Source organism: Thunnus maccoyii, chromosome 4 (genome assembly GCF_910596095.1).
Source record: "Thunnus maccoyii chromosome 4, fThuMac1.1, whole genome shotgun sequence".
NCBI lineage: Eukaryota > Metazoa > Chordata > Actinopteri > Scombriformes > Scombridae > Thunnus > Thunnus maccoyii.
The window spans coordinates 12609357-12636398 of record NC_056536.1 but is presented as its reverse complement, the minus strand read 5'-3'; the positions used below and the strand labels follow the sequence as shown (position 1 = coordinate 12636398).

Genomic DNA, 27042 nt, shown 5'->3' with positions numbered 1-27042 from the left:
TACTGTTACAGAAGCATGAACATGTAGTTGGTTGAGGACCGACTACAGTAACATGAACTACTTAATATACTGTTTAAGCTCTGACTAAACATTGTATTTTAGAGGCTGATCATGTTTTTTGTATATAAAATCTTAATCTGCAAAGCGACTATAGTTACAGATTTACAGATAAATGTAGTGCAGTAAAAAGTGCAATATTTCTATAAAGTTGCATAAAATTGAAATACTCAAGGACAAGCACCTAAAAATTGTATTTCATTATAGTAAATAAGACCTCAGTTACTTTCCATCATTGCACACATCACAATGAAACATTGCTATTAAAATATTTTCATCACCCAGAAGTAACTTGTTCAAAATATTGACAGTCCATCAACTGTATAGTTATTATCTGGTCTTCATTTCTTACATTTAGTCATTTGGGAGATGTTTTTATCCAAAGTGACTTACAATCAAGTGTTAGAGGACAGTGACTCAGAAAGAGCTGCATTAATTCTCAAGTAGCTGACCAGGTACAATGAGAAAGAGCACTAGACAGGTTTTGTTTGTGTGTTTGTTTTTTACATATAATTATTAAAGTAAATGTAAAAAGAATGAGCAAGTGCATAAGAAATACCATAAACAACAAGAACAGAGAGCAACAATCAACAAAGTGCTAAAAGTTTAAGAGGTTCTTCACCGTTATACATAAAGTTCAGAGATTGTCTGTAACCACAACCAGAAACTTCAAACTGATGCTATCAGTTTTAGCGATAACCATATAAAATTGTGATAAATAAGCCTTCTGGCTCAGTATAAAATAGAAAACATGAATCTCTTTTTCAGCTACATAAGCAATTATTACTCAACCATCATTTATAATGAACTATTATATTGACAGTTTAATAGAAGATTGATTATGTTGATCAGACTGTTTTAGCTCCAAGGAGTTTAATTTGGAGGACTTGTTACTACTGTACAGACAGTATGGATTAGCATGTTCAATCTCCACAGCAAGAAACTTCTACAATACCTCACTTAACATACACATACCAAAACACAAGTATTATTTTTCAGAAGCTCAGTTTTCCAAAAGGCCACCAGATGGACCTCTTCAGTATGCAAACAGTAGGTGTCCAGTGATGCTGATTTCACTGCCATATGTAAAATTAATGCTGTATGCAAACAGGCCTGGGCGTGTGTTCAAAAACTCCATCGCTGGAGTAGTTCATAGCCACGGTCTATACTTGACTAACACCCCCCACCACAGTTGTGTAACTTTCTCTGTTGGACTATGGTCACACTTTTAAGTAGCCTGGTCGCACTGCGCCTTTAACTTCTGAGCCGATTTCCAGAAAGCAACAACCTGTAACAGGCTCACTGATCCTCCCCCTGATGGATTATTTAACAAGCGCTCAGTCCCATGTCGCCATCTGCTATAGGAAGAAAAACACTGCGGAATATTCTCTGAAGCACATGACACGCGTTTAGTTATTAGGAAACTATTTGAACAAACGAAATAAACAAAAGTAGTTTAGTGGTACACAAAAAAAACAAATATCCTCGTGCGGCGCTTGTGCAACAGGTGTTCAGCATCCTGCGGGCGTCAGAGAGAAAAGAAGCGGATAACTGGGTCACATCATCGGACAAAACATAGACAGCAGGTTAGTTTTACACTCAGATAAACAAAAACGGAGTTTTATTTCAACATGTAAAAAAGTCGCGTATTAAAATGTGCAGCGTGTGAAGGATAACGGACCATTTGGCTCTGAAAGATGTGGAGCGATAACTGAGCTTTCCTACTAAGTTAATCGGGTGACTGAGATGAACTGACGCTTCAAAGGGGACAATGCTGACCCCAGCCACACGGTGAACCGATCGGGCTCAACTCAGGCTACCGAAGGAAGGAGTCGTCCAGTCTGCGGCAGTCATGGTGGTGGAGGGGGACAGGACGCTGCTCGCCGCAAGGCAAGGCGACGTGCAGGCTCTGAAAGTGCAATTAGCGGCAAAGGCGCTAACCAGCGATGTGAAGGATGTGCTAGGAGCCTCACCGGTCCACCACGCAGCCCGGGCAGGGAAACTGACCTGCCTGCGCTTCCTGGTGGAGGAGGCAGGACTGCCGGGCAACTGCCTGGCTAACAACGGGGCGAGCCCGGCGCATGACGCAGCAGCCACCGGCAACTTGGCCTGCTTACAGTGGCTGCTGACCCAGGGTGGATGTCGGCCAGAGGTGAGTGACTTGGTCAATAGTGGAGTGTAGTAGACTGTTGCCTAATGCAATTTCCTCTGACCTGACTGCCATCTCTCAGCTCTGCCTCACCTTCCATCACCCAAACCACATTTTCACCTCTCCGGCTGAGGTTAGATCTGGGATGTCAGTGTTTTCTCATGTTTAAAAAGTACATTTCTAATATATCCTTACACACAAAAGTGAGAAAGTTTAGGAAACAGCATTTAGATCATCATATTTCGTCACTACAATTAAATTGTTCATGTGTTTTAGTTGTTCCTCAAGGCAGGTGGACACATCTTGTAGAATAAACTCAGAGATACGTTTCATTACAGGCAACCTTTATCGGTTTGGTGATAGAAAACTTAATTCAAAAATGAATGGTGACTAGACTGGCTCTACACTGGTCCCTTTCAAAGAGAAGAAATCCTCATTCAGATTTCCTCATCCAGACATTTAGATATGTTGAAAGGTAGCATAACACTAACATTAAAATCTATATGAATAGAGAAATCAAATTAAACTCACAAAACTTCAGTACAAGTAAAAATACTATCATCGTCAGGGCATTTACAATGCACTACAATGTTAATATTCCCCTTTGAAGTTTGTGGCTTTTGTCTTGTTGCTCATGTTCTCATGATAATGAAGTATGCAAAACTGGATTTGCAAATTGAACATCCATTATAAAGAAAGGTACAGTACATCAGAAAGGGAACAAAAAACCCCACATAATGTCAGTGTAGTTTGATGTGATAGTGGGCTAATGTTTGGCAAGAAGTATGGTTAAACTTTCACATGATGGATTAAACCTTATGATCCCCTATGACTCAATTACCTCATTTCCCTGCTGGTAAGATGCAAAGTATTCACAGCAGGGAAGGAATGCAGCAGGAACTTTGAAGGAGTCTTAGTAAAAGCTGTAATACAGTAGTGTTGTACTATAATGTTCTCTATATGTCTTCACGTATTCAACCCAAACCTAATACAGTATTTACCAGCACTTGTATTGTGACGATCCATCCATTTTCTACACCTGCTTAAACTTCAGAGTATGCTGCATCCTACCATGAGAGGCAGAGTCCTCTCTTCAAAGGTCATCACACATACACATTCATTTACCGGCAACTTAGACACTCCTGTTCCCCTAATCTGCATGTCTTTGTGACTGTAGGAGGAAACCCATGTATATATATGGAGACTATGAAAACTCCACACAGACAGACTCATCCTCAAGACCTTGTTGGTATATGGGGCAACAGTGCTAATCACGATAAACAACTTTGCTGACCCACATTAAGTTTTCTCCTCTAACTCAAAAATAATTCAGACAGCACAAACACAAGTACAAAACCTGAGTCAATCAGGCACTCGATCTGACCTCATGTAATCTGTGATTCTAAATTTGAAGTAGTAATAAGAGCTCTTCCATCTACTTACTGTGTCCATTACTTTTGAGGGCTGCCTGACCAACCGCAGAAGAGCAACAAAGAGCGCCCCACGACACCAACTGATAAGATACTTGGCTGACATTTAGTAAAACCTATCAGTTACCACTAGTACTGGCAATCTACTTGATAAGTGGTCAGCGCTGGCTTCCAGTTTTCATCATTGTGTCTTTTGCTTTGTTATTGCACTCTGATCCTGATTATATCTGATGTTAATGATGTTAATTTAAGGCACTCCGTTGCCTCAGACTACAGATGCAGCTTCTTAGTTGATAAGCATTAATAAACATCTAACCTAAAAACCACACTTTCCTCTCCAACTGAAAGCATGTATATGCAATTCTATTTCTTTTCTGTTAGCTGTTGTTTCACCTCTAGACACAAAAAATAATAGTATGTTAGAGGTAAACACAAGTTTTAAAGGGACATAGAGGCTGTAAAGTGATGTCTTGTTTCAGTCAAGGTTGAATCAGAGAGTTAACATATTATTCAAATAATAATATGTAGGCATTTGTACAAATATACAAATTTTTAATCATTAACCACTTTAGTTGTGACAGATATGTGATTTTAGTTTCCGGGACCTTTCAGATTCTCTTTTCTGGCTCTGCTGATTATACTGCAGGTGTAGGTGCAATCATCAGTCTGCGTCTTGCTTAGAAATTAAGTCAGTTAGAAGCCCAATGATATATTAAATTTTATTTATTTCATGAACAATGTTGTGTGTGTGGTCAGTTTTCTTTTATTTTACGGGTCAAGCAAGGACTCATTACCTTTCAGCCTGCTACTCTTGTAAATTGTGAAGGTTCCATATATATTTCAGAAAATCAGAGCTTTGAGCATTGAACAGAGTTAACCATTTAAATAATTTAAAGCTTCTGTATATGAAACATAAATTAAACATGAACCTTTATGGAAAAAGGAATATGAACCATTCATCTCATACAGCACAGAAAGTTGTGTGACCGATTCCCTTTTCATTCATTTCAACAGTAAATACTACAACAACGTAGCCAATAATAACCTTATTATTTCCCAAAATGAAGACATCATATCTGACTACTGTAGTTGAGTGGCAGCAGCCTACTAACATAACTCTGGTCTGTTGAATTGAATGGAATTTGCTGGGTACCACTTCCTAAAAAAATGTATTGTAATTTTATAATGTCAAATCAGAGTGACTGCTGGCTTCTACAGGAGGATACAGCACAAAAACACTGTAACTTTAGATTCAGCTTCTTTACACAATGAAAGTATTTTGGATATTACATTTTGTTCTTTTTTATTGAGAAATAATAACAGGAAATTTACTTGCAAAACCCATAAATTTCAGCTCTATTCCTTCTTTGTTTTCTAGGACAGGGACAGTTCTGGTGCCACTGTTCTCCACCTTGCATCCCGCTTCAGTCACCATGAGATCACCGAATGGTTGCTGAAGAGTGGGGAGGTGGACCCCGGGGCCACCACCGATGCAGGCGCCCTACCCCTTCACTATGCAGCTGCCAAGGGAGACCTGCCCTCTCTCCGATTGTTACTGGGGCACAGCCCAAAGTAAGAGCTGCATGGTGGTTTTCTCTTTGCAGTGGTCTGTAAGCTGTCTTTCACCGTTTTCGAAATCTGAGCTAACTATGATTTCAAAGCTGTCGATTCCGTCTTTCTGTTGTCTAACAGTGACTTAATTTGGTAAATTTTGGGCAGGGAATGCAAATTACTTTCTTAAAAGGACCAGTGTGCAGGATTTAGTGGCATCTAGCAGTGAGGTTGCAGATTGCAAACAACTGAATACCCCTCCCCTTCCAAGTGTGTAGGAGAACCTACGGTGGCTGCGAAACTTGCAAAAAATGCGAAAGTCCCTCTCTAGAGGCAGTGCTTGGTTTGTCTGTTCTGGGCTACAGTAGAAACATGGTGGTGCAACATGGCGGCCTCTGTGCCAAGTCCATTCTGCTTGATGCCACTAAATTCTACACACTGCACCTTTGACAGGCACTTTTTGGTTGACATGTCCATGAACTGCCTTAATGCAGGCCGAGCACAGACTGCTACAAGGTGTCATTGATTGTGTGTCTAAAAACACTGAGTATTCAACACCTATTCTACAAGGTTTTATACAAATATATCTTTTTCAAACGAAGCGTAACATTAGTAATACACAATGCTGTGATGTTGAGCATCCAACTGATCAGTGCTAAAAATCTGTTGGTCTCTAGAAGGTACTTTCAGTCCTCACCTTTTCATTCATTCCCAATCCTCTGTGATTAGTAACTGTTCCACCTACTCGAAGACATTTTAATATATGTTACTGAAACTGTGAACTCCAAAATTAATTAAAAAATAACTACAAGTTAGGAGGACACTGAGTTACGTCAAGATTTTAAGTAAACAGACTAAATCATCCCACAAAACGCACAGCAGTAAATGAGTGAGAAAGTCAAGCTGCATCTTTAAAAGTAATAGCTTTACATACAGTATCAACAGGTGTGACACAAAGTTTGGATAAACAGCAAATATATAATGTCATACTGTTTGTAACTGAAGCAGTTCAGAGTGGATCCACTGTTCAGATTCAGATTTAACTTCGTTGGCAATTTGAAAAATTGACGTTGGTAAATGACCAGATTTCAAGTCAACTCTTCTTTCTAATGAGTTACTGAACCAAACAATTCAGAAACACCGCAGCCAGAGTTTTAGTCATTTGATGAGCTTTGGGCTCATACTTAGGTAGTATTTACAGTACCCACTGGCACTGGTGGGGATCAACCTGAACTTTGCTTTTTTGATACCGGTGTGGCAATCTAATTACCAGTTTAAATCCCATTTAAAAAAAAACCTCTAAGTGGTTTACTTTTCGCAAAATACTGCACACCACAATAACCCCCCATGTGCTGCTTATGTAATACATCTAGAATGATGTCTATGGGTGCTGTGAGTGCCATGTCAGTCAAGTAAGTGTGTGTGATCTAATATTTGTGTTGTCAGATTGTGCTGTGTATTACTAAATTAGGTAGGTGTGTGTTTGTGTGATTACCCCTCGACGGATATCATCCCTAATCAGTGCTGTGTCAGACCCACCTGTGCCCTGTAGAGATAACACCCGCTCATATGATCACCATGGACACGCGTAAGGCATTAGGAAGACTGAGTTGTCTTTTCTAAGACACAACACTGATTGCACAGAGCTGGAAAGACAGAGTGAGCACAAACTATCACCACAGACTCGTTATACAGAGCGACCAGGTCATTTGCAGGGCAGGTATTACATAGTAAAAAGGGAAGTGGGGTTAGGGTCACTGCACTCTCATTTCAGTCAGCACAGCTTTTGTACAGCAAACCAGAGAGGTTGAGTTTGATTGTGATAAGATGTGTGATCATGATGCAGCAATTTAAGTGCAGATTTGGCAGCACCAAAGCCTTAGTATTCAACAGCTCATATAAAAGTTTGACCAAATGTCTGAAAGTTGGTATTACTGTTAAGTTCAAAGTGTAGAAAGGTCATATTTGGTGCACACGTAGCATCAAACTGAGTTTAAATATGAGAAAAGAGGTAATATGCTGCATTCCCATTGTGAATTGCAGTTACATGTATATTTTGAATTTCAAGTGTATTATCATCAAACCCATGTGAATATATTTGTAAAAAAGTATTCACAGGGATTTTGTGTATGACATTGCCAAGTAGGCGAGTGGACTACCTATCTGTTAATTAGCCAGTTATGTGTGACCTACAGCATTTCAGCGCCATGTATATTCTGTAATATGTAACTGTGGTCTAATTCCAGAGCATTAACCCGTTTCTCAGCTAATGTGAAAGTATTCTAAATGCACAATTTCCTCAGGAAGCAGTAACAGTAACACTTACAGTCACTGGAATAAACACTTTGAGAGAATGGTCTAGCTGTTGTTCTTCTAAAGACACTGTTCTTCTTAAATGTGGCTGCATCGCACTACATTCAAATGCATTTAATGACACATACAGTGTAGAGCTCAGAGACTTGCTCAGTGACATCTCAGTATGGCTGTTGGTTGATCATGCCTCCCTGCTGAAAGTGACAAGTAATGAATGCTTCTAAAACTTAAATTAGTTGTTTCTATTTTAGTCTATATATTAAAGTGAATTCAACACCTGAACAGATCCCACTGGATAATATTATGGTAATGTTAAGACTACTAGGTTTTTCTGTTTAGCATTATTGATAGCAGCACCTGTCTGGTGATGTAAAAGAATAAAAAAGGAAAATATGGAGATAACTGTTGAGCTGATGGATGTTCTCTGTGCTGGTGTCTACTTCAGCTATCAACAGCAATCATTCACTGCTGTCATAAAGAAATAGAAATGTAAATCATTTATGATATAGTCTCAAAACTTAACAGTGTTGTTTGTTGAATTGCTTTGACTTTGATGACTTTAGCAGGACGAGCAGCTTGTCCGGGCACTAACCTTGCGCTCTACACCTCCAATATTGTCTAGTTGCAGCCCAGACAGGTGCATAGCTGCTGAAAATTTAATGAGCCCCAGGGACACGGTAGCTCCCTGATAGCTGGGCCCCATTCACTCTTCTCCTCCACCCCTCCCACGGTTGCTGTTTACCACCATCTCCACGGTGACACACAGTAGCGCCAACCGGCGATAAGATAATGAGGAAAACAAACCCGTTTGAATAGACGGGCTTCTTTCTGGTCACCAGCCTCAGGCATTGTTTAGAAAGGAACTTTGCAGCAGGGAGATAGCATTCTTGTTTCAGGGTTTATTACAAGCCGCAAATTTGTATCAGTGAGTTTTAAGAGGTAATTGGATGGCTCAGAGTTTGTTCCAGTTGAGAAATCACAAGGATAACATGACCCCCTCTCTTACATCATCACTTTAGTAACTGGCAGCCTAATGACAGTAAAACATAATGCTACACAGAGGTAATAGTAGATACATTAACACGTAGTAAACAGTAAACAAACAACACAAACTACATTCGAAGTCATTTCTTGCATTTTTTGGTTGCAGCATTACCCTCTCTGTCATTTACAAACTTGACTGTGACAATAAGTTTCTTTACAAGTGGTACAATCTGTTTTGTGTTGTATTTCACGCTGTTAACGCTTACACAGCTTCAAACTGAAAACAAACTGAATACATCCCCCTAGGTTTTGACTGATAGACTTTTGGAGGCTGGTGGTCTAGTTTGAGGGTTCAAGTTTACATCTTCACCTAATGTTACCCCACTCCATCTCCATATCTACAGAAGTTTACAGCATTCAGAGCACTAAAACTAAAACTACCTAAACGCTAAAACTACCATTACTATATCTATTCATTGGCTGGGTAAGAATTTTATTGAAATATATAAATATATATAAAAGGCCAGTATTGGTTGCAATTGTAGCAGTTGTATTTTTTTTATTGTATTGTTATTTTGTTTGGATAAAATTGTTACAAATGCAACATAGCAAATGAGTTTCCCCAAAAGTCCTCTGTGAAGTGAGGACAAGCACTCAGGGGGAGGTGTAACCATAAACTGCTGCAGTATTCAAATGTCTGCAATCTTCTAGTCATTAAGCGATCACAGTCTTTTTGTGGTACGACTGGCGCAGCACAGATGTGGCTCTGTTTCCAGACATTGTAGTGTTTGTTAGATTTATAAGCCACATCTGAATTGTCAGCTTGTTCGCCCATCCATCCCCCTGAAGCAAAACCAACAGGCTCATGTGCTGTTCCTCCACTGATAGCCTTGGTACACAAAAGACTGAATGAATGAGAGAGAGAGAAAAGGGGAGAGAGGCTACAGACAGGTTATGCAATCAATTAGCACAGATTAAGATCTTTGGCCAAGCCATAATTCCAACATGCAGTTGAGAAGGGTAGACCTCCGCATTAGGATATTCTAGAAAGTTACCTGTCTAAAGGTGGACTCATTACACAGAATGCTAAACACTAACACTACAAGTATTTTCTCAGGATACGAGGGCCTTCTTGCTTCTTCCCTGAAGGTCATTTTGGTTGTTATGGTTATTGTGTATCAGTGTAGCAGCCCACAAACAGGTTTAATCAGTGTTCTCTTTAGCTTTGAGTTGTTTAAAGTAGTTCTTAAGTGAGGTTTTCGGAATTAAGTAAAGACACATGGAAAGCAAGGGGTAAATAGGTGTGTGTTTCACCAAGCCAAGAGCTGAGCCGCATGCATTTTCTTCAGCACAAATCTTCTCACAAAACTTCTTGCTACAAGTTGGATAAAATCCCTTTTCCGTTCCCTTTCGCAACACAAGGTTTAAACTCACAAAACACAATCCAACATGCCATAATGAAATGCTTTTGGGCAAAGAGCCCTCAGTATAACTGTACACTTTGTAAGAGTGTTGTTGTCATGTTAAAACCTTGGATGTGCAATTCTTAAAGTGAAGGATTATACATTTCTCTCCAGGCTGAGAAACTGTTTTAAAACTCATCTGATAAAATTGTTATATATGAGCATTAAAGTGAAGACAAGGCTGTTTTATCTAGTTTTGATGATGTATAGCTTCAGTTGGAAAGTACCGAACATTTTTGACCATATCAAATGCCTTTGTGGCTCTACAGGTCTGTGTTTTAATGTTAATGTTTTGGGGCTCTGCTGTCAACAACTATAGCCTAACACATTAGATCTACATAGGAGCTGCACATCATGTAATCAATAGATTTACATGATGGAATATATAACAACTTTCAAAATTGCAAACACAAGATATCTAGGTCACATTGCCAAATAAAGTGTATAAATTCTCCCACAACATTCATTATTTAGACAGGAATAGCCATTGAGCTTTTATCAGGCAAGAAGACCATTAGTGTGACATCAATTACTTTGCTTGTAATGAAGATAACCTTGGTCTTTGTTATCATGTACGTGGGGGGAAGGGAGGGGACAGTGTACAGACAATTACTGAGGTAAATTACTCATCGGAGCTGAACTAGAAATATATCAAATGTCTGCTACTTCGGAGTGTGTGTTTTTCTTTTTGAGTGACAAAGTGATTGGCGAGGTTTTGCCCTTTGTGCCACTTGCTAGCTGTGTCGTCACACAAGGCTAACCTCTTTCTCAGCACTATGAAATCTACACCTGTTCTCCAACAGCACTTCTTTAGTGGAGAGTGTTCAAGCCTCTTCACTTTGGACAGTTGTGACAGAGGCAGTTTGTGCTTTGTTAGAATCATATCCATCTTACCTCGAACACACTGGAGTTTGTCACTCTCACAATGTTTGTGGTTAGGATTAATGACAAATGTAAGGTTCTCTCTGACATAGACCCCACTGCACAGGTGAACATCATCCCACTTTGGTTACACTCATGAATAATTAAACCTGTCTGTCCACTTCCTGATGATAGAACTCCAGATTACTTCCCCTTCATATTGTGAAATATTTACGATGTGCTTGTTTTTACTTAGAACTTTTCCCTAGATCACCCAAAGGGGCCTCCATTGTTTACTCTAATGTTTGCCTCCAAGACAACCCTATGCCTCAGAGTTGTCTGACTAAATTTATTTTGGATACCAACAATTTCCCTAGAAGATGTTATTTTAAGAATGTGTATCTCTTTTCTGAGAGCTCAGACCCACATGGTACCTTAAGATGGGGTCTTTAGTCAGTAGAGTGTTGGCTTTGAGCCACATCCTTTAGAGGGAAAGCTTGGCAGGGTCATGTTTTGTGTCTACAGGATCCACCCGTCCACTTAAGCCCTGCCTCTCATTTGCCTCACCTTCTCTACTCCTCCTCGTCATCTACTTAGTCCGTCTTGGCCACTGGCAGACCTGCGTTAAGCACAAAGCAAGTTGGGCAAAGCCAGTGGAGTGATAATCCTCTTAGGAGACTCATTGCTCATTTGTCAGCATCCAAATAAAGCACGACCTTATGGGATTTAGAGGGGAAGTGCCCGCTCACTCACTGACCTCCCGCTGTGACTGAAAAGATCTGGGACAAGGAGAGATACAGGCATTGGATGAGCTTTTGCATGGGAGGTGTGGCTAAGGGCCTTTGGAAATAAAGAGACCAGGATTTGGCTCAGCGTCACAACTGTCTGCTTTCCGAACAGCCGTATGTTGACATTGACAAAGGCATGTTTTCCTGTCACAGTTACCTGTTGCCTTCAGACCACTGACTGTATATAAATATGGATGACATGACAGCTGCTCAAAAGTGAAGCCAAAATATCTCAGTCGCCCCCTGGTGGCTGGTTGCAGTATAGGTCATAAATCCCGCCCCCTCCATGCGGATGGGACATGAGCCAAACTAAAAAATCAAAGTGCATTTCAAATACATTTTTCCCAAAGATGGCTTTTGTCATTTTAAGTACCTCTAACACGCTGAATTATGTCCAAGTGCTCATTTTTCTGATAAGATTGTTTTTAATTAATTATTTGACGATATAAAAAGGGGGTCATGATTGACAGCTGTGACAGCCGCTCTCAAACCTTCTGTCAGGCGGTGGGAGGGCTGAGGGGGCGTGTCCCACAGGCCGTCATCCCGCTGCCTGACTCTACTGCACAGACCATGGATGTATTATAAGAGCTGGATACCGGACTAAAAATGGTGCCCATTCAGTCCTACAGGAATTGCTTGCCTGGCGCATATGCCAAAAAAAGTTTCTAGCTTCCGGGTTTGCTTCCGCATTGTGCGGCCCACTGAATATGCGCAGTAGTGTTTCCCCCACTGGCCCTGCCTGTGAGTTCCCGCTCGGCCCATAGACTTTAAATTGTGATGTCACAGATTTTTAAATCGCTTTTCTCGGCTCGAGGAAAGTTTAACAAATATAAAACCTCCATGGATCAAAAATTCATAATAGAAAGAGTCATAATTGACGTTGTTTGCACTTTGAGGCGTCCTGTCAACAGTTTTACAGACGTCTCCTTTACAATGGCGGTCTGTGGGGAAAATGCTTTTTGGGCGGCAGGGAGATTTTTTGCTGCAATACCATGAGTGACCACTGGGAAAAATTGGCTGCAATGCTGAGTGGCGGCGCCCTTTCTTATTATACATCCATGGCGCAGACTCTGGCTCCAAATGACATCATACAAGCAAGATGGCAGCTCCCAGCAACAACATACAGATGGGGCCGAAATATTGGTACCCTTCCACCTTTTTCTAAAAAAACTAAATTTTCTCTGTATTAAGTTGAAACTGACAGAAATATATGGTATCCATCATTCTTTATTTCACGTTGGATATAACTGAAACTTTGCTTTTGATTTACAACGTAATATATTATTTAATACAATAAAACAAATGAAAATGGCATGGCCAAAAATACTGGCACCCTTAAGTTAATATTTTGTAGCAAAGCCTTTGGAGGCAATAACTGGAGTCAAGCACTTTCTGTAACTCTGAATAAGGTTTCTACCTTCTCCACTGGTCGTTCGACCCACTCTTCTTGAGTAAACTGCTCCAGTTCACTCAGGTTTAATGGCTGCTGTCTCCCAACTGCAAATTTCAGCTCTTTCCACAGATGTTCAATGGGATTCAGATCAGGATTCAGGCCACTTCAGAATGGTCCAACATTTTCTTCTTATCCACTCTTGGGTGCATTTTGATGTATGTATGTATGCATGTATGTAAGACATAGCTCTCTGACACTGGGCTATATGTTTCACCCCAAAATGCCATGATAGTCTTCTGATTTCATTGTGCCCTGCACAGATTCAAGGCACCCAGTGCCTGACGTAGCAAAGCAACCCTGAAACATCACTGAGCCTCCTCCATGTTTCACGGTGTTCTTTTCTTTGAAGGCTTCATTGTTTCTTCTGTAAACATAGGGTTGGTGTGATTTACTAAAAAGCTCTAATTTTGTTTCATCTGTCAAAAGCACATTCTCCCAGAAGGAACATGCATTTCGGCAAAGTCCAAGTTTTGTTTCTCCCTCTTAAAAGTGGGGTCTTCTACCATGGAGCCCAATTTCATTCAGACAGCGACAGATGATGTGACTTGAAACTATTGTACCTTAAACTTGAAGATCAGCTTGGATCTGTATTGAAGTTTTCCTTGGTTCTTTCTCAACCATTCGAGCAATCCTTCAGTTCAATCTCAGACCAATTTTCCTCTTGCGAACACATCCAGAGATGTTGGCTACAGTTCCATGGGCCTTAAACTTAAACTAAATAATATTGGCAACAGTGGTCACAGGAACATCAAGCTCTTTGGAGATGGTCTTGTAACCTTTACATTGACCATACTTGGCTATTACTTTTTTTTGGTCTTCAGACCACCGTCTAGTTTTCCTTCTGTTTTCCATGTTCAATGTGATGCAAACAGTGGCTCAAAATAGCAGAGGGAGTAATTTTCTCCTTTTAAACTGGCTGCATGAGTGATTATAAGATTGAAAACACCTGTGATACTAATTTAAACACAATAGTCTGCTTAAAGTATCACTACAAATCAATTATTTCTTACAACTTCTAAAAGGTACCAATAATTTTGTCCAGGCTATTTCAGAATGTCTTTGTAGAATAAGCATGAATTCAGTTATTTTCACAACTTTTTTGTTTTGTTCCACTGCAAACCAAACATAGACATGCATAGATATAAAAATATCTTTTAATTTCAACACTGTTCGGGGTGAATGGTGCATTATTTTAATAAAATGCAAAGGTACCAATAATTTCAGTCACGTCTGTATTTTCACTTTGCTTCACTTTGCATCGTGGTAGGAAGTGGAGATGTGTTGTCCACTTTTATATACAGTCAATGCTTCAGAATACTTCCACAGTCTCATACTCTTGCGCTGAAAACTGAAGCCAGGGGAAACACTTCAAGTTTTGGATTTTCTATTTAAGCATAAAATGGCCAATTTTCATTGTAAGCACAAATTGTAATTATAAATGAGACATAATGGATAATCTAAGTAAATGTCACCTATTTCAGACTCAACCACAGAAGTAAAATATTGTTTTGTTTCTTTTGGCAGGCTCTGTGTAATAGTTTTGCATTCAATTTACATGTCACATTGTCATTTGAAACCCAAGCTCTCCTTGTTTTTTAGTCTTTATTAAGCCTTAAAGGAAGATTACTGCAAATAATCAATGCTTGAATTCTGTTTAAAATATATATACAGTATACTGTATGTACATAAAATTAATTATAGATTTTCATTGCTTTGTTTGCTTTTGAGATACTCTATAAATAATAATAAATAATAAGAAAAAAATGTTGATGACCACAAGTATTTATGTTCCACTGCAACTGTGGGTCTGGACATGATATTAAACAAACCCTTATCCAGTCAGTCCTGTTTGTACCATGAAACCGTAAAGCTGAATCCATCACATATCTGAAACCACAGTGAATTACACATAGATCCACTATCCATTTTATAGATTGTAAAATTATATAGAACTCTTTTGGGTGTCAGCATGTATGGATATCACCAATCTGGTTTATTTTCAGCAGACTTGTATGTTGTATGTTCACAATCGGGGAACAATCAACTCTACATTGATTTTGTTTCTATCCGACCATTCAAATGTAAGAGACAAAGAGAGGACAGGCTGCGACATACAGCCTCTTTATTAGAAATCTGGTTTCCATGGCCTCTCTTATTTATCATACTGCTTAATTTCCCTACAGCATTGTCAACTCCCAAACTAAGAATGGTGCCACACCGCTCTACCTGGCCTGCCAGGAGGGTCATCTGGAGGTCGTCCAATTACTGGCTAAGGATTGTGGGGCAGATCCGAGCATCAGAGCCAACGATGGGATGACACCTCTGCATGCTGCAGCCCAGATGGGCCATAATACTGTCATAGTCTGGCTGGTATGTTGGAATGTTAAGATCCTATAGATCAAATCTTGAAAACAACATCAAGTACACTGATCTATTTCTAGACCCACATCCCATACTTACTGAATTGTATATTTATATATATATTTACTTAAATCTGAGAATATGTAAGTAATGCAGTCAGATATTTTATGATAAGTGCTGTAACTACTTCAAGTTCTAGTCCGAGTCTATCCACTGCATATCTAAAATTATGCTTCCTAACACCAGAAAAACTGGAGCGTGATTTGGCTTTTTTGATCATCCAAAATCATATTTTATAAATAAATTATCTAAAAAAGCACATATTTAAAATTTAACTGCAAATGCAACTGAAAACTTTCATTAAGATAATAGAAGATGACTATAACTTGTGTTGCTGTCCTCCCTCTTGTAGATGAGTTTCACAGAGATCAGCCTGACAGACAGGGATGGTGACGGGGCCACGGCCATGCATTTTGCAGCCAGTCGTGGTCACGCAAAGGTGCTCAGCTGGCTGCTGCTGCACGGCGGCGAGATTGTCACTGACAACTGGGGAGGAACGCCCCTTCATGACGCCGCAGAGAATGGTGAACTAGAGGTGAGTGCTTCTGTCTTATTTTTTTTCTAATGTAATGCACAGAGTCAAACTAGAATTAACAGTAAAATACAATACAGGTAAATAAAGCTCTTCTTTCTGGTACAGTATGGTACTGGAAAAGTTCTTTAGTCACCAGAGAAAGAGGAGCTGCGTCATTTTCCTGAAGTGATTACAAGATGCAACACTCTCCAGTACACCATATTCATATCATGCGCTTACATATCCATCCATCCATCCACACTGGGTTTCACACTAAGCCATCTATTTTGAATGAATGGTTTAATGGTTTTGCCCCCACTCCAACCTACTATTTTGACTAATGTTTTGTGGTATCCGAGTCTTGTCAGTTAGCTGTGTCAGCACAAGCTTGATATATTAAACATGGAGAAATTTCATATTTTTTCTGACATTTACTTTGCAGAAGAGGAGTTTAAATTGACCCAAACCCTGACTTACAAGGTGTTTGCTCAAGTTTTGAACTGGAGAGAACATTTTTAAGACGCAAACACAAATATGAGTCAATATGGGAACACAAAGCTTGCTCAATCTGAGAACAACGAGCTTAGCCTGGCTTTCACCTGGCACTTGACAGGGTTTCGTAACAGATGTTTGAAACGGTTTTTATGATTCTTTTGATTACAAGACAGCCATGCTTTGTGCTAGAATAGATGAAGGTTTCCTCCATCATTAAGTAAAGCATTACATTCATACACTAAGTAATCTGCTGTTAATATGGTAATTTTCTGTCTTCTTTAATATTGATTTATGAGCAGTCTTTGAATGAGATGATCGGTGAAGAATCAGGCAAAATTTCACATCTTCTTATGCTCAGTGAGGATGTGATGACTAATTCAAATGTAGTAAGGAATGTTATTAAAGTTTGAATTATGGTACCAGTGTAAATATAATATAAAAACAGAACAGGTAGTTTATATGATACAGTGAGTCTGCCTTTTATACTGAATTAAAGTGATGCTACTGATATTTTTTTAGTTGTATTCCCCTGCAGTTAATCATGCCTTTAATTGGAGTTTATTTAAGTTTTTAACGGTACATGTCATTATTATTCCGGAAAAGTCTGTATGTACAGAGTTGATATTTACTGTCACAAACAGTGATAAAGCTTGACCAGAGACAAGGTTTCACAAGGTTTCCGCAGAACTAATTATCTGTCTCTTTCATGTCACTCTCAAGTGCTGTCAGATCCTCGTGGTCAATGGGGTGGATCTGGGCATCAGGGACCAGGACGGCTTCACAGCAGCAGACCTGGCTGAATACAACGGCCATTCCCAGTGTGCCAAGTATCTGCGCACTGTGGAGAACATGGTAAGAGACACAGCTGTGCCCTACATGTCCTGGGGCTGTAGCTGAGCCTCCTCTTAAGAGCTATTCACAAAGCAGCTGAGGGGAACTTGGCTGGGATTGAGCCTGTTGCTATGAATGACATCCTGTTTCATGAATAAACATATTAACTATCTCTACAGTGATTTGTTGACAGGTGACCTGTCTGTCAGTGAACGTCAAATAAAATATTCAATACACAGGAGCACGAGGAACAAATTAAATTTGATTGACAGATCTTATTAACAAATCTTGTATATATCTTATATTCTAGATATTTTGTCAACTATTTTGCAACTTTTGTCCAGTTGAGGAAAAAATCTTCATTCTTTTGAGGGTAATGTGTGCACCCCACCTATTTTACTGTGAAATCAGCTTTTTTTATTTAATGCAGTTGGTGTTATTTAATGAATTATAAAACAAAGTGCAGTCTGAGAAACCATTTTTGGTTTCATGAATAATCCTAACAGATGTCTGAGATATTCCAAGTTGTGCAAACCATCATCTGCTGAGTTATTGTATTGTTTCAACATGTTAATGAGCTAACTGGATCCTTATTAACTCGCCCGCAATCATATATACTGTTAAAGGTTCACTATCATTGTAGTTTTCCAAAACGTTGATGTGATGAGGAGCATTCCCTGCAGCGCATGGCTGTGAGTGAGCAGGTCAAAAATGTAGGAGTCCTAAAGTTTGGACTGACACGCTCCTTATTTTCAGGAGTTTCTCCTAACTCAGCCAGTTAGGCTCCAGTATGAACTGAAACTTAGAAAAATATGCCTTAAGTAAGAAAAAAATAAGGTTTTTAATATCTACTCAAGGAAAGGTTTTGCATTAAGCCTATATAGACCCTTTGTTATAGCAATCTGTGATTTCAGCTGGATTCAGTGAAGAGTTTTATGTCAAATAATATCAACATTCAGGATAATACAACATTTAATTATTTGTACGTCATGAACAATATCTCAGACTCCACTTATTGGATTTCCACATACCTGCAACCCTTAAGCTGCTATAATGTTTCTTGAAGGATTGCACAATATTTCAGACATTGCTGGTCAGATTCTTATCAAACCTGGGGGCACAGCATGTCTTACTGATGTGTTTTTACATTTTCAGACACTAATTGGGCCAATGGGAGCTCTAATCTTACAGGTCAAAACAAGGAAACATACAGTATTTGTTCCTTCAGTAGCACAAATGGTCAACTTCTACTTCATCAGACTCTGAATTAGATTATGAGTTACCATGTCTGCTTTAGTGACAACATGTTCCATGTCCAAACTGTATTTCATATTGTGCGCAGTATTAGTCAACAATGGTATTTAAATATTCTAATAATTCCTGTTCTTATTTAGTTTGGCCCCAAAGCCAAAAAGCAGCCTTAAAAAACACAAGGACATGTATACTGCATCAACAAAATAGCTGTCGCTGAGCCGAAGTGTCCCTTGACTAACATCAGTTTTTCTCAGATAATTACTAGAGGTAGTAACACTTGACATACAATGGCCCCTCGTGGCTCAATCCGCTGAAACACCCAAGTGGCCGGTAGAATAATAACTCCTCCACACTGCAGGGTGTGAGAAACATATTTCCCTCCCTTGTTCTCATTCCCACGTGGGACATTCAGCCAACTGAGTCCTGCGTTGTGGGAAAAGCAGAGGGCCCCAGAGCCTTTTTGATCAGCTGTGAGATGTTTCATTAGTGTGCAGTAATTAAACTCATAATGCTGTTCTCCTCATGTAAGTCACCAGGGACCCAGAGGTCGTGGGATTTAAGAAATGATGAATGAAATGAAAGGACATATTTCAGTGATGATGAATTAATTCAGAATGATTCATTAGATTATTTTGTTTTCATTTCGAATTTGAAAATGATATCCACATATTGAACAGTTCAACAAAACAGATACAGTATAATGATGCTTGTATTCATGAACTGCATTCCTCTGACAGAGTGTGGAACACCGTGTTTTGTCCCGGGACCCCTCAACAGACCTCGAGTACAAGCAGCCGGACTCAGGCCTCTCGTCCCCAAACACCACCATGCCCCCTGCCAGCCAGGCAGCACACTTTGACATTGGTTCACCATCCAGCTCGCTGTCCAACTACGACTCAGCCAACTCCAGCCAGTCCAGCACTGGGGAGAAGAGGAGCAGCTTAACAACGTCACGAAGCCCGTCTGCTCAGCTGAACACAGTCGCACACACAGGTCCGCAATGCAAGTAGTAAAAATAATAAACTCCTTACATTTAAGCTTTCAAAGGTGAACTAATACAGTGACTTATATTAAATCCAAATTACGCATAATTCTGTTTCGAAATTGAAATATCAAGTGCTGATGAGCTTAACAGTCAAGTTCAGATGTATTTTTTATCAGCTCATAGTCAGAATATGGGCTGAAACAAGCCTTGCTGTCTTCAGTTATTTAGCCGTGAATCCTTAATCCAACTTTGCCAAATCGCAAATACATCCCCTCAGCAATGGTGGAACCCTCAGCTATTTACTGAAGTGCTGACAACATGCAGCAGTTTTCATTCTTTCGTTTTATGCCACAGGTGCTTTCTATACTGCTACTGCACCCTAGTGGTCTGTGTGCAGATAGTTGATTTGGATGGAGGCGTGGATCATCATTAGAGTAACTGTCATGTATTAAGAAAAACAAATGAAGTAAATGTTGAAAGTTTTCTGAATGCTTTGTTTTGTTCATCTAAATTGGCGGGTACACCATGTTCAGGTTCGTATGGGAGTCAGTCTACATTAAACATGCCTACGTGTGCTGTTTCTTTGTCACAGGTGCATCAGAGTCAGCCATATCAGACATGCAGGCGTACATGGACATGCTAAACCCGGACATTGGCTCTGACATGCCCAAGAAGAACGAGACACCTGCTGATGCCGCCCAGAAGCTCCCGCCACCGCCAACCTATCCGCCGCCGCCTCCCCCACAGTCTCCCCCGATGCCTCCTCCACCCCCGAGCTTCCCAGCACCACAGCCCCCTCAGGAGCCGTCATCAGCTGAGTTTCTGAAGGTGAAAAGCAACTTGCGGCATGTGGACAACACCAGCAATAAGGAGGTAGGGACAGTGGAGGTGAGCTCCTGCATGAGCTCAAAAGATGAAGCAGTTTGCAAGACGAACCTCAGAGCTGTGCAAACATTTCCTCATCTAGAGGGAGATGATCTCAAATGATCTTTTTTTATTTGGATCATTATCTGTGCATGTCCATCGACTGTCTCTGCTATGCAGAAATAGTAAGTAGTGCGTCACCCTCTGGCTTATTTGTAGCATAAAGACAAGCATTCCTACTTTTTCCTACATGGGATGATTCACAGCACATGGCAGTATATTACCTACAGTAAGTTATTGTTGCTCAAATATACCCACTTTATTTTACCAAAACTGTAGATATATAAGCCACGGCATGATGAATGATATGGAACAATCCTAAAGAAGCAGAAGAACCAGGGTGTTTGGGATAAATTGTTTGAGAAATCATGAGCTGCATTTTCCCCTTGTGCCTCATCAGTTGAGCTTTTGCTCCTCCATAACAATGTGTCTTGTCTTTGTGCCCACAATGATGTTATTGTGTTAGCATGGCTAACGAGACTAACGAACATGCTCATTACTGAGGCGGGCCTCTGGGTTGACACACTATGGTTGTTGTGATGGGTTTGATGTTAATTCCAGTAATTAATCTGGCAGCAGATCACTCAAAAGTGAGTTTAAGGAGCCGTCAAGCAGCAACAATTAAAACTGGCATCAACATTAGTTTGAGTGCTGCTTCTGGTGTTTCTGGTGGTTCAATACTTCTGTGAAGGACATTAATACTGAATTTGAAGTTGAAATTATAATTAAATTGCAATTGATTTGCTCAGGGAACATTGTAATTATGACAAAGATAACTAATCTGAGTGATCACTTTCACCTCATGAAGCATTTATATCTTGGTTGTTACTATATATTCCAGTATGATGATAGACAAGTTTCTGTCCAGTCTTATGAAGGTCGCTTTAGTTTCAACCAGAGACACCAAAAATGTGCAATATTTGGAAATCCTCCATATAAACGTTGGGAGTTTTTCTTTGTAATTATTGCTTTAATTTCTGCAAGCATACTAGTCGCAAAAAAATGTCTGAAATAAAGTTAAAGGTTGACAGTGCTGCACGTCTTTCATCTAAAAGCAGAAGTGCAGCATAGTCGGCTGAGCTGCGGGAAGATCTATTTCTATGTCCAAGCTATTAGAGAAAGAAAGAGGCTTTGTTGTATAAATGCTGCTATGCAAATTCAGTTGTTGTTAGCTGTTATAAAGTCCACAGGTAACCATAGTGTCCTGTCGCAATAGTCCTTAGGGTGATGTCTGTATGTATGTGTGTGGACGCATGCGCCATCAGTCATGTAGGGGAGAGTTTTTAATTAGTGCCGCCCCTTCTCCTCTCTGAACCCAGGTGACGAGCCCGGGGCGTGCCCTCATTAACAATTTAACATCAGCCTCTCTCTGGAACACATGCAGGCACACGCATACGCACACGCACACACGCGCACACGCACGCACGCACGCACGCACGCACGCACACACACACACACACACACACACACAATTAAGATCAGTGTGCACCATATTGTATACATTGGAAAAAACGATCTACTCTGGGCACCACAGTAACAGAGAACATTAACCTCATCCAGGGAAACAGCTGATCAGATGCACCACTCTCACAACCTGTAGATGTATTAGAGTTTCATGTGTAGAAAATTTATTTCACACTCTTATTGTTGACTCATTGTTAGACAGTGTAGGAAGCCTGTTGAAAGCAGTTGTGAAGGAAGTTTCAGGTGATTTCTTTCATTCGCGACTTTGTGTACGTTTCCTCTGCATCCGCTTAGGTCACCTCATTTGTCTGTATTTGCTTTGACTCAAGTCAAATGTGTCATGTGATGCAACCAAACAAATAACTGCTTTGAATCTCACGTTTTTTACTGTTTAGACCGCGATTAGAACATTTTCTGCCATTTGTTTCTGCCTTGGTGAGGGCAGCACCTAGGTCTTTTTGTTTTGCATAAGAAGCACTGGGCAGGGTTGGGGAGTGGTTGGTCTGCGCGCTGTTGGTGACATCATTGCTACTGCTGAAGTCTGCGCGATAGGTTATTGATGAGGCCTTTGGGTAAAGTGAGAGGGCAGGTAGAGTGACAGGCGTAGCGCTGAGCGGAGAGGAGGTGACGCTTTGGATCTGGTGACAGCTACTCTCTGTGCTCTGCGGGGCTTTGTGGCTGCGGCTCTGTTGAGACTGGAGGAGAGCTCCAGGAGAGGATTGTTAACGCTAAGGTAAGGTGTTAAGAGGAGAAAGAAAGCTTTGTTTAAACCAGTGATGTCATGTAGAAGGTTGTGCTGCAGATATTTTAAGTTTCTTTGCGTATTTTTTATATCTCCAGGTTCAGAAGCTGTTCGAGCTGCTGGATGATTGGACAATGAATTTGTTGCATTTTATTGTCATGTTTTAATTACGTGCTCTCTGTGTACTTTGTTTTAATGGGTTGTTGTAAAGAATACGTGTAACTTTTTACTTATATTAATAATCAGAGGCTTTTGCAAAACCACATGCAAATGTGGTGAACAATATCAAACCACAGCCATGCTAAACAACCTCTGATAACGCGAACAATACATAACAGTGACTTTATGCTGACAGACGGATCCATATAATGGAAAAAAAGGGTGTCTGTGTGTGTATGTCTGTGTGAGGGATGGGAGGGAGCAGCTAAAATGCTTTGTACATTTTAGGTTGTTGGCCCACCTCCCTGGAGGATGACAATCAGACCATCTGTAGCACTCCCCTGCTCACATTACTCTCCCTCCTGACGAGCGCTCAGGGACCATTTCTTTGACAGCTGACATGAGTCAACAAAACTAAACAGGCTTATAAGAACTTAGAACATGACACCACAAAGGTGGTGAGAGGTCAGGGGTCAGTTGTCAATTATTTCCACTTACGGTAACATTGGACATCTGCTTGACGTCTGAGGCTCTTGTCTGGATTTCGTGAGAAGTGATATCGGTAAGCATCAAAATGTAAATGAAAGTAAGTCTGAGCTGGTCCTTAGATTTGAAAGGCAAATTAGCTATACATTTTGCTATGATGACTGCGTGTATTTCCCACCTTTTTGATTTTTGAAAATATACAGGGCTTCCTTTTTCACATTTGCACAACATTTTTGCACATTTGTTGGAAAAAAGGAATGACTAGTAAATGAGGATTTTTGCAATAAGATAATGTATCCATAGATTGATGAGAAGAAGCATGTTAGCTGCTCAGAATGGAGGGTGATTTCCAGAAACTTATTCACTGCTATTTTCTGGTTCTTCTGAAATATGCACAATCAAATATACATTTTCTAACAGCAGCATAACATAAAGACTCAGATTGACAAAACTTAAATATCCTGCCTTTACAGCTCCAGTAGGTAGATGTATAGTATTCCAGTGGAAAGTGAGAGTGATCTCTGACCCTGCTCTGCGAATAGAAGGGTCCCTCTTACATTGGACTCTTATGTGCATTGGCCCTGCAGTCTTTACATGAAAAGCCAATGATTTACTGGAACTGAATAAAAGCCTTTGTTCTATTATTCACATAAAGCCACTTTGGTCACACAAGAGAGCTAATCTGGCAAGAAAAGCTACTAAGTATACACTTAAACAGTGTGTTGTCCCACACATACCAAAAGAACTGCTATAATAGCCATATCATTTAGTATTTCTAAAACATCAATGATTCAGTTACTTTGTCAACCAAATATATATGTTGGAAAACTAATTAATATTTTACTTAGGGGATTCTCTGAACATCTTATTTCACTTTTCCATTTTCTGTATTTGAAATAAATTCACAACCTTCTAATTAGCAGCTAATTTCACTCAAATTTAAAGATACTAACAACAAAATGGCAAAAGTACAGTTATCTTACAAATCTCTTTCCTGAGTCAAAATAGGATGAAGTTCAATTTATGAATTGATTAAAATTTTCATTTTGGGAAACTACATTTTGACAAATCTGCAGATGGAAGCTAATGAGTGGGTTAAACTGGGAGTCATTTTGACTTGTTCTAGGCAATGATATCCTTTTTTTGGTTGTCTCTTGAGCAGCTGACTCCCGGAGAAAACCACGACAAATTGCGGCGTGTGGATTCAAACAGGAAGTCGAGGAGCTTTAGCAAGCAGCCCAGTACTGGGGACTACTACAAGACCCTGGGCAGCGACACGGCCGAGCCCCGTGGGAGCAGAGGCATGGCGCCCAACGAGGAGGTAAGCCAGATCTCTGCCCTTTATGACCACATATCTTACGATGATTAAAATGAAGTACATGGACACATCCTGGGTCTGTGTTTCTCCGCAACCACCTCATTACCATAAACCAACAAGTGCTGACCTGATGTCCGAAAGGAGAAGTATGTGTTAATACTTTATTATGTCATTTATGGTGGTTCAGAGGGCAATTTACAGTAAATTATTGATGGGTACCATGAAAAAATACACGTTTATGATTATATAACACTGCTAGTCATCTGACATCCGGAAGAAGACACTTCCAATGTGAAATGATTTCATACAGGGTTTGATATTATAAAGTTAATATTAAAAAACAAACAAAATATTAATGAATTAAATGTTAGAATTTAATGAAACATGCATTGCATGTAATTTAGCACACAATGCATCATTATTCGTATTGTTAGTGTAAAACAACAGTATTTGGGCCATAACTTGGATGGATACTGGTATAACATTAGTAAAGGGTTAATATACTGTGCCCTGGTTGTTTATGGTTGTGTGGGCATCTCAGCTCCTTTAAGGTCCTTTTCAGGCTGAGGTTTAGCAGGATGATGGTGTGTTGGCATTAGATTACCACTCTGACAGCAGTATTTGCCTGTGCATTATGACACTCGGGATGTTACATAATCTTGCATCCTCTTGAGCTTTTGTTTGCCACCTGATGCAAACTGCCCCCTCATTTCCCTTGCCTCTTGAGTCTCCACCCTGTTGTGTAAACTGTCTAAGAACATACAATGGAACAAACCCAGGACAATCAGACTAGTGAGAGCTTAGCAGGAAGTCATCAATGACCAGACAGCCTATAAAAAGGAGAGTACCATTGAATCTCATTTTGACTTAATAACCACGGATCTGTTGTATGTTTTAGCTCGTGTTAGTGACAGCTGGTGATTTATTTGTTAGTGTATCAATGAAAAAAAGAGGATGAAGACAGTGTTTTACAAGGGCATAATACAACATTCATTGTAGAAAGAAATCATAGCAGATGAAGTCCCATGACTAAAAAGTGCAAAACTAAAAATCACAAAACAAAGTGAAAAATACAAAATAAAAATACACAATAAAAACGTACAATAAGTGATTTTCTATCAACACCGATTAACTACATTTATTCCTTTGATTCAAATTTTCAAATAAAAGCTTAAACATAAAAAAAATGTAATGTGATGTAATGTCACCTTTTTATGTGGGAAATTACAAAGAATTATTTAGTTTAACCTGATAATGCTTCTACAAACTGAATGAAAAAACATCAAACCTTAAAACACTACTCTGATGATGATCTTTTTAATTTTTGTATTACATAAAGTAAAATAACCTCATTTTGTATTGTCTGATATTCTTTATCTGCGCCAATGTTATTCTGTAAGAATCTTAAGAATATTTAAGATGCAACATTAAAGTTGCCATCGAGGAAAATTTCTGTCTGTCCGCATGTGTTTCCCAAGATTATTTGTTAAACTATTGTATTGCCACATACCTGCACAGGCAGCTTGAATGAATAGTCTGCTAGACTCTCATCAGTGTCCCTGGGGAGGTGTTCTTATAATCTCAAGGGGATCCGGAGTGGGGCTGCTCGGGGTGATACGGGGTATAATCCACATTGAGCCAATTAAGGCCTCAGTGGGGCCCCTCCTGGTCTCAGAGGCACCCTAGCAGATGGACGGGCTAATCAACGGCAGCAACGGCACGTGCTGCCAAGATCCATCTGGACACGGCCCTCCCCCCTACTCTCTGGGGGGCTTGAAGAGTAGAGGGGTCTACAATCACGAGCACGCGTCTGAAGAATAATAGGAGGGGCGGGGAAGGTTAAATGTCAAGGCCCATTAAGTTGCTTCCAGCAGAGTTATGGCACGCTTTCAGAGTGTGTCGGACGCGTGCATGCTGGGAGGGGAGGGGCGCGGTGAGCGTGGGGGTTAAAGCACTATCACTTGCAGTGACAGATGGCTTCCTCCTACTGTTTACCCTCAGAGTTTTCCCCTAGAGATTAGGTCATATTAGCTCTGTTATTAGCAATAGGACATTATGTCTTTATGAGTTGATTAAAGAGGGCAGGAAGCAGAGGGAGGACACATCTAATAGGGCCACATACATCTGTCACTGTCGACAGACTCTGTGCAAGAATTTAATGCTGGCTCAGCCTAGCAGGAGTTTCAACTGGCATGCCTATGCAAGCAGGGAAGGCAAATTCCTGCCAGTTTGGTGCCATAAATAAATTTTAATGAATAAATAAAACATTTTATTGTCATCAAACCTGCTCTAAATATATTTATATCTCTTGAAACTCAGATCAACACTGAGCTTGGCGAATTAACTTTTAGCTTTTTTTGCACCAAATAAATGGAACAAATTACAAGAGGTATTGAATTT

General features: G+C 40.0%; 2 protein-coding genes across 10 annotated transcripts in view; one reads left to right on the top strand and one right to left on the bottom strand.

Annotated features, from left to right (window-relative positions):
* Nucleotides 1-27042, bottom strand: part of acot7 (acyl-CoA thioesterase 7) — a 130652-nt gene that overhangs the window by 84064 nt on the left and 19546 nt on the right. The gene's annotated exons all lie outside the window — the stretch shown is intronic.
* Nucleotides 919-27042, top strand: part of espn (espin) — a 48802-nt gene continuing 22678 nt past the window's right edge. For 2 of the 4 annotated variants that reach the window (XM_042410021.1, XM_042410020.1), the window contains exons 1-8: nucleotides 921-2209; nucleotides 5015-5208; nucleotides 15233-15419; nucleotides 15823-16005; nucleotides 17200-17331; nucleotides 19302-19557; nucleotides 20142-20422; nucleotides 24487-24645. In XM_042410021.1, coding sequence (XP_042265955.1) covers nucleotides 1910-2209; nucleotides 5015-5208; nucleotides 15233-15419; nucleotides 15823-16005; nucleotides 17200-17331; nucleotides 19302-19557; nucleotides 20142-20422; nucleotides 24487-24645 — 1692 coding nt within the window. In that variant the 5' untranslated portion in view covers nucleotides 921-1909. Of the gene's footprint in view, nucleotides 2210-5014; nucleotides 5209-15232; nucleotides 15420-15822; nucleotides 16006-17199; nucleotides 17332-19301; nucleotides 19558-20141; nucleotides 20423-24486; nucleotides 24646-27042 lie in introns of all 4 variants that reach the window. The other 2 variants (XM_042410022.1, XM_042410019.1) reach the window with 2 other exon arrangements.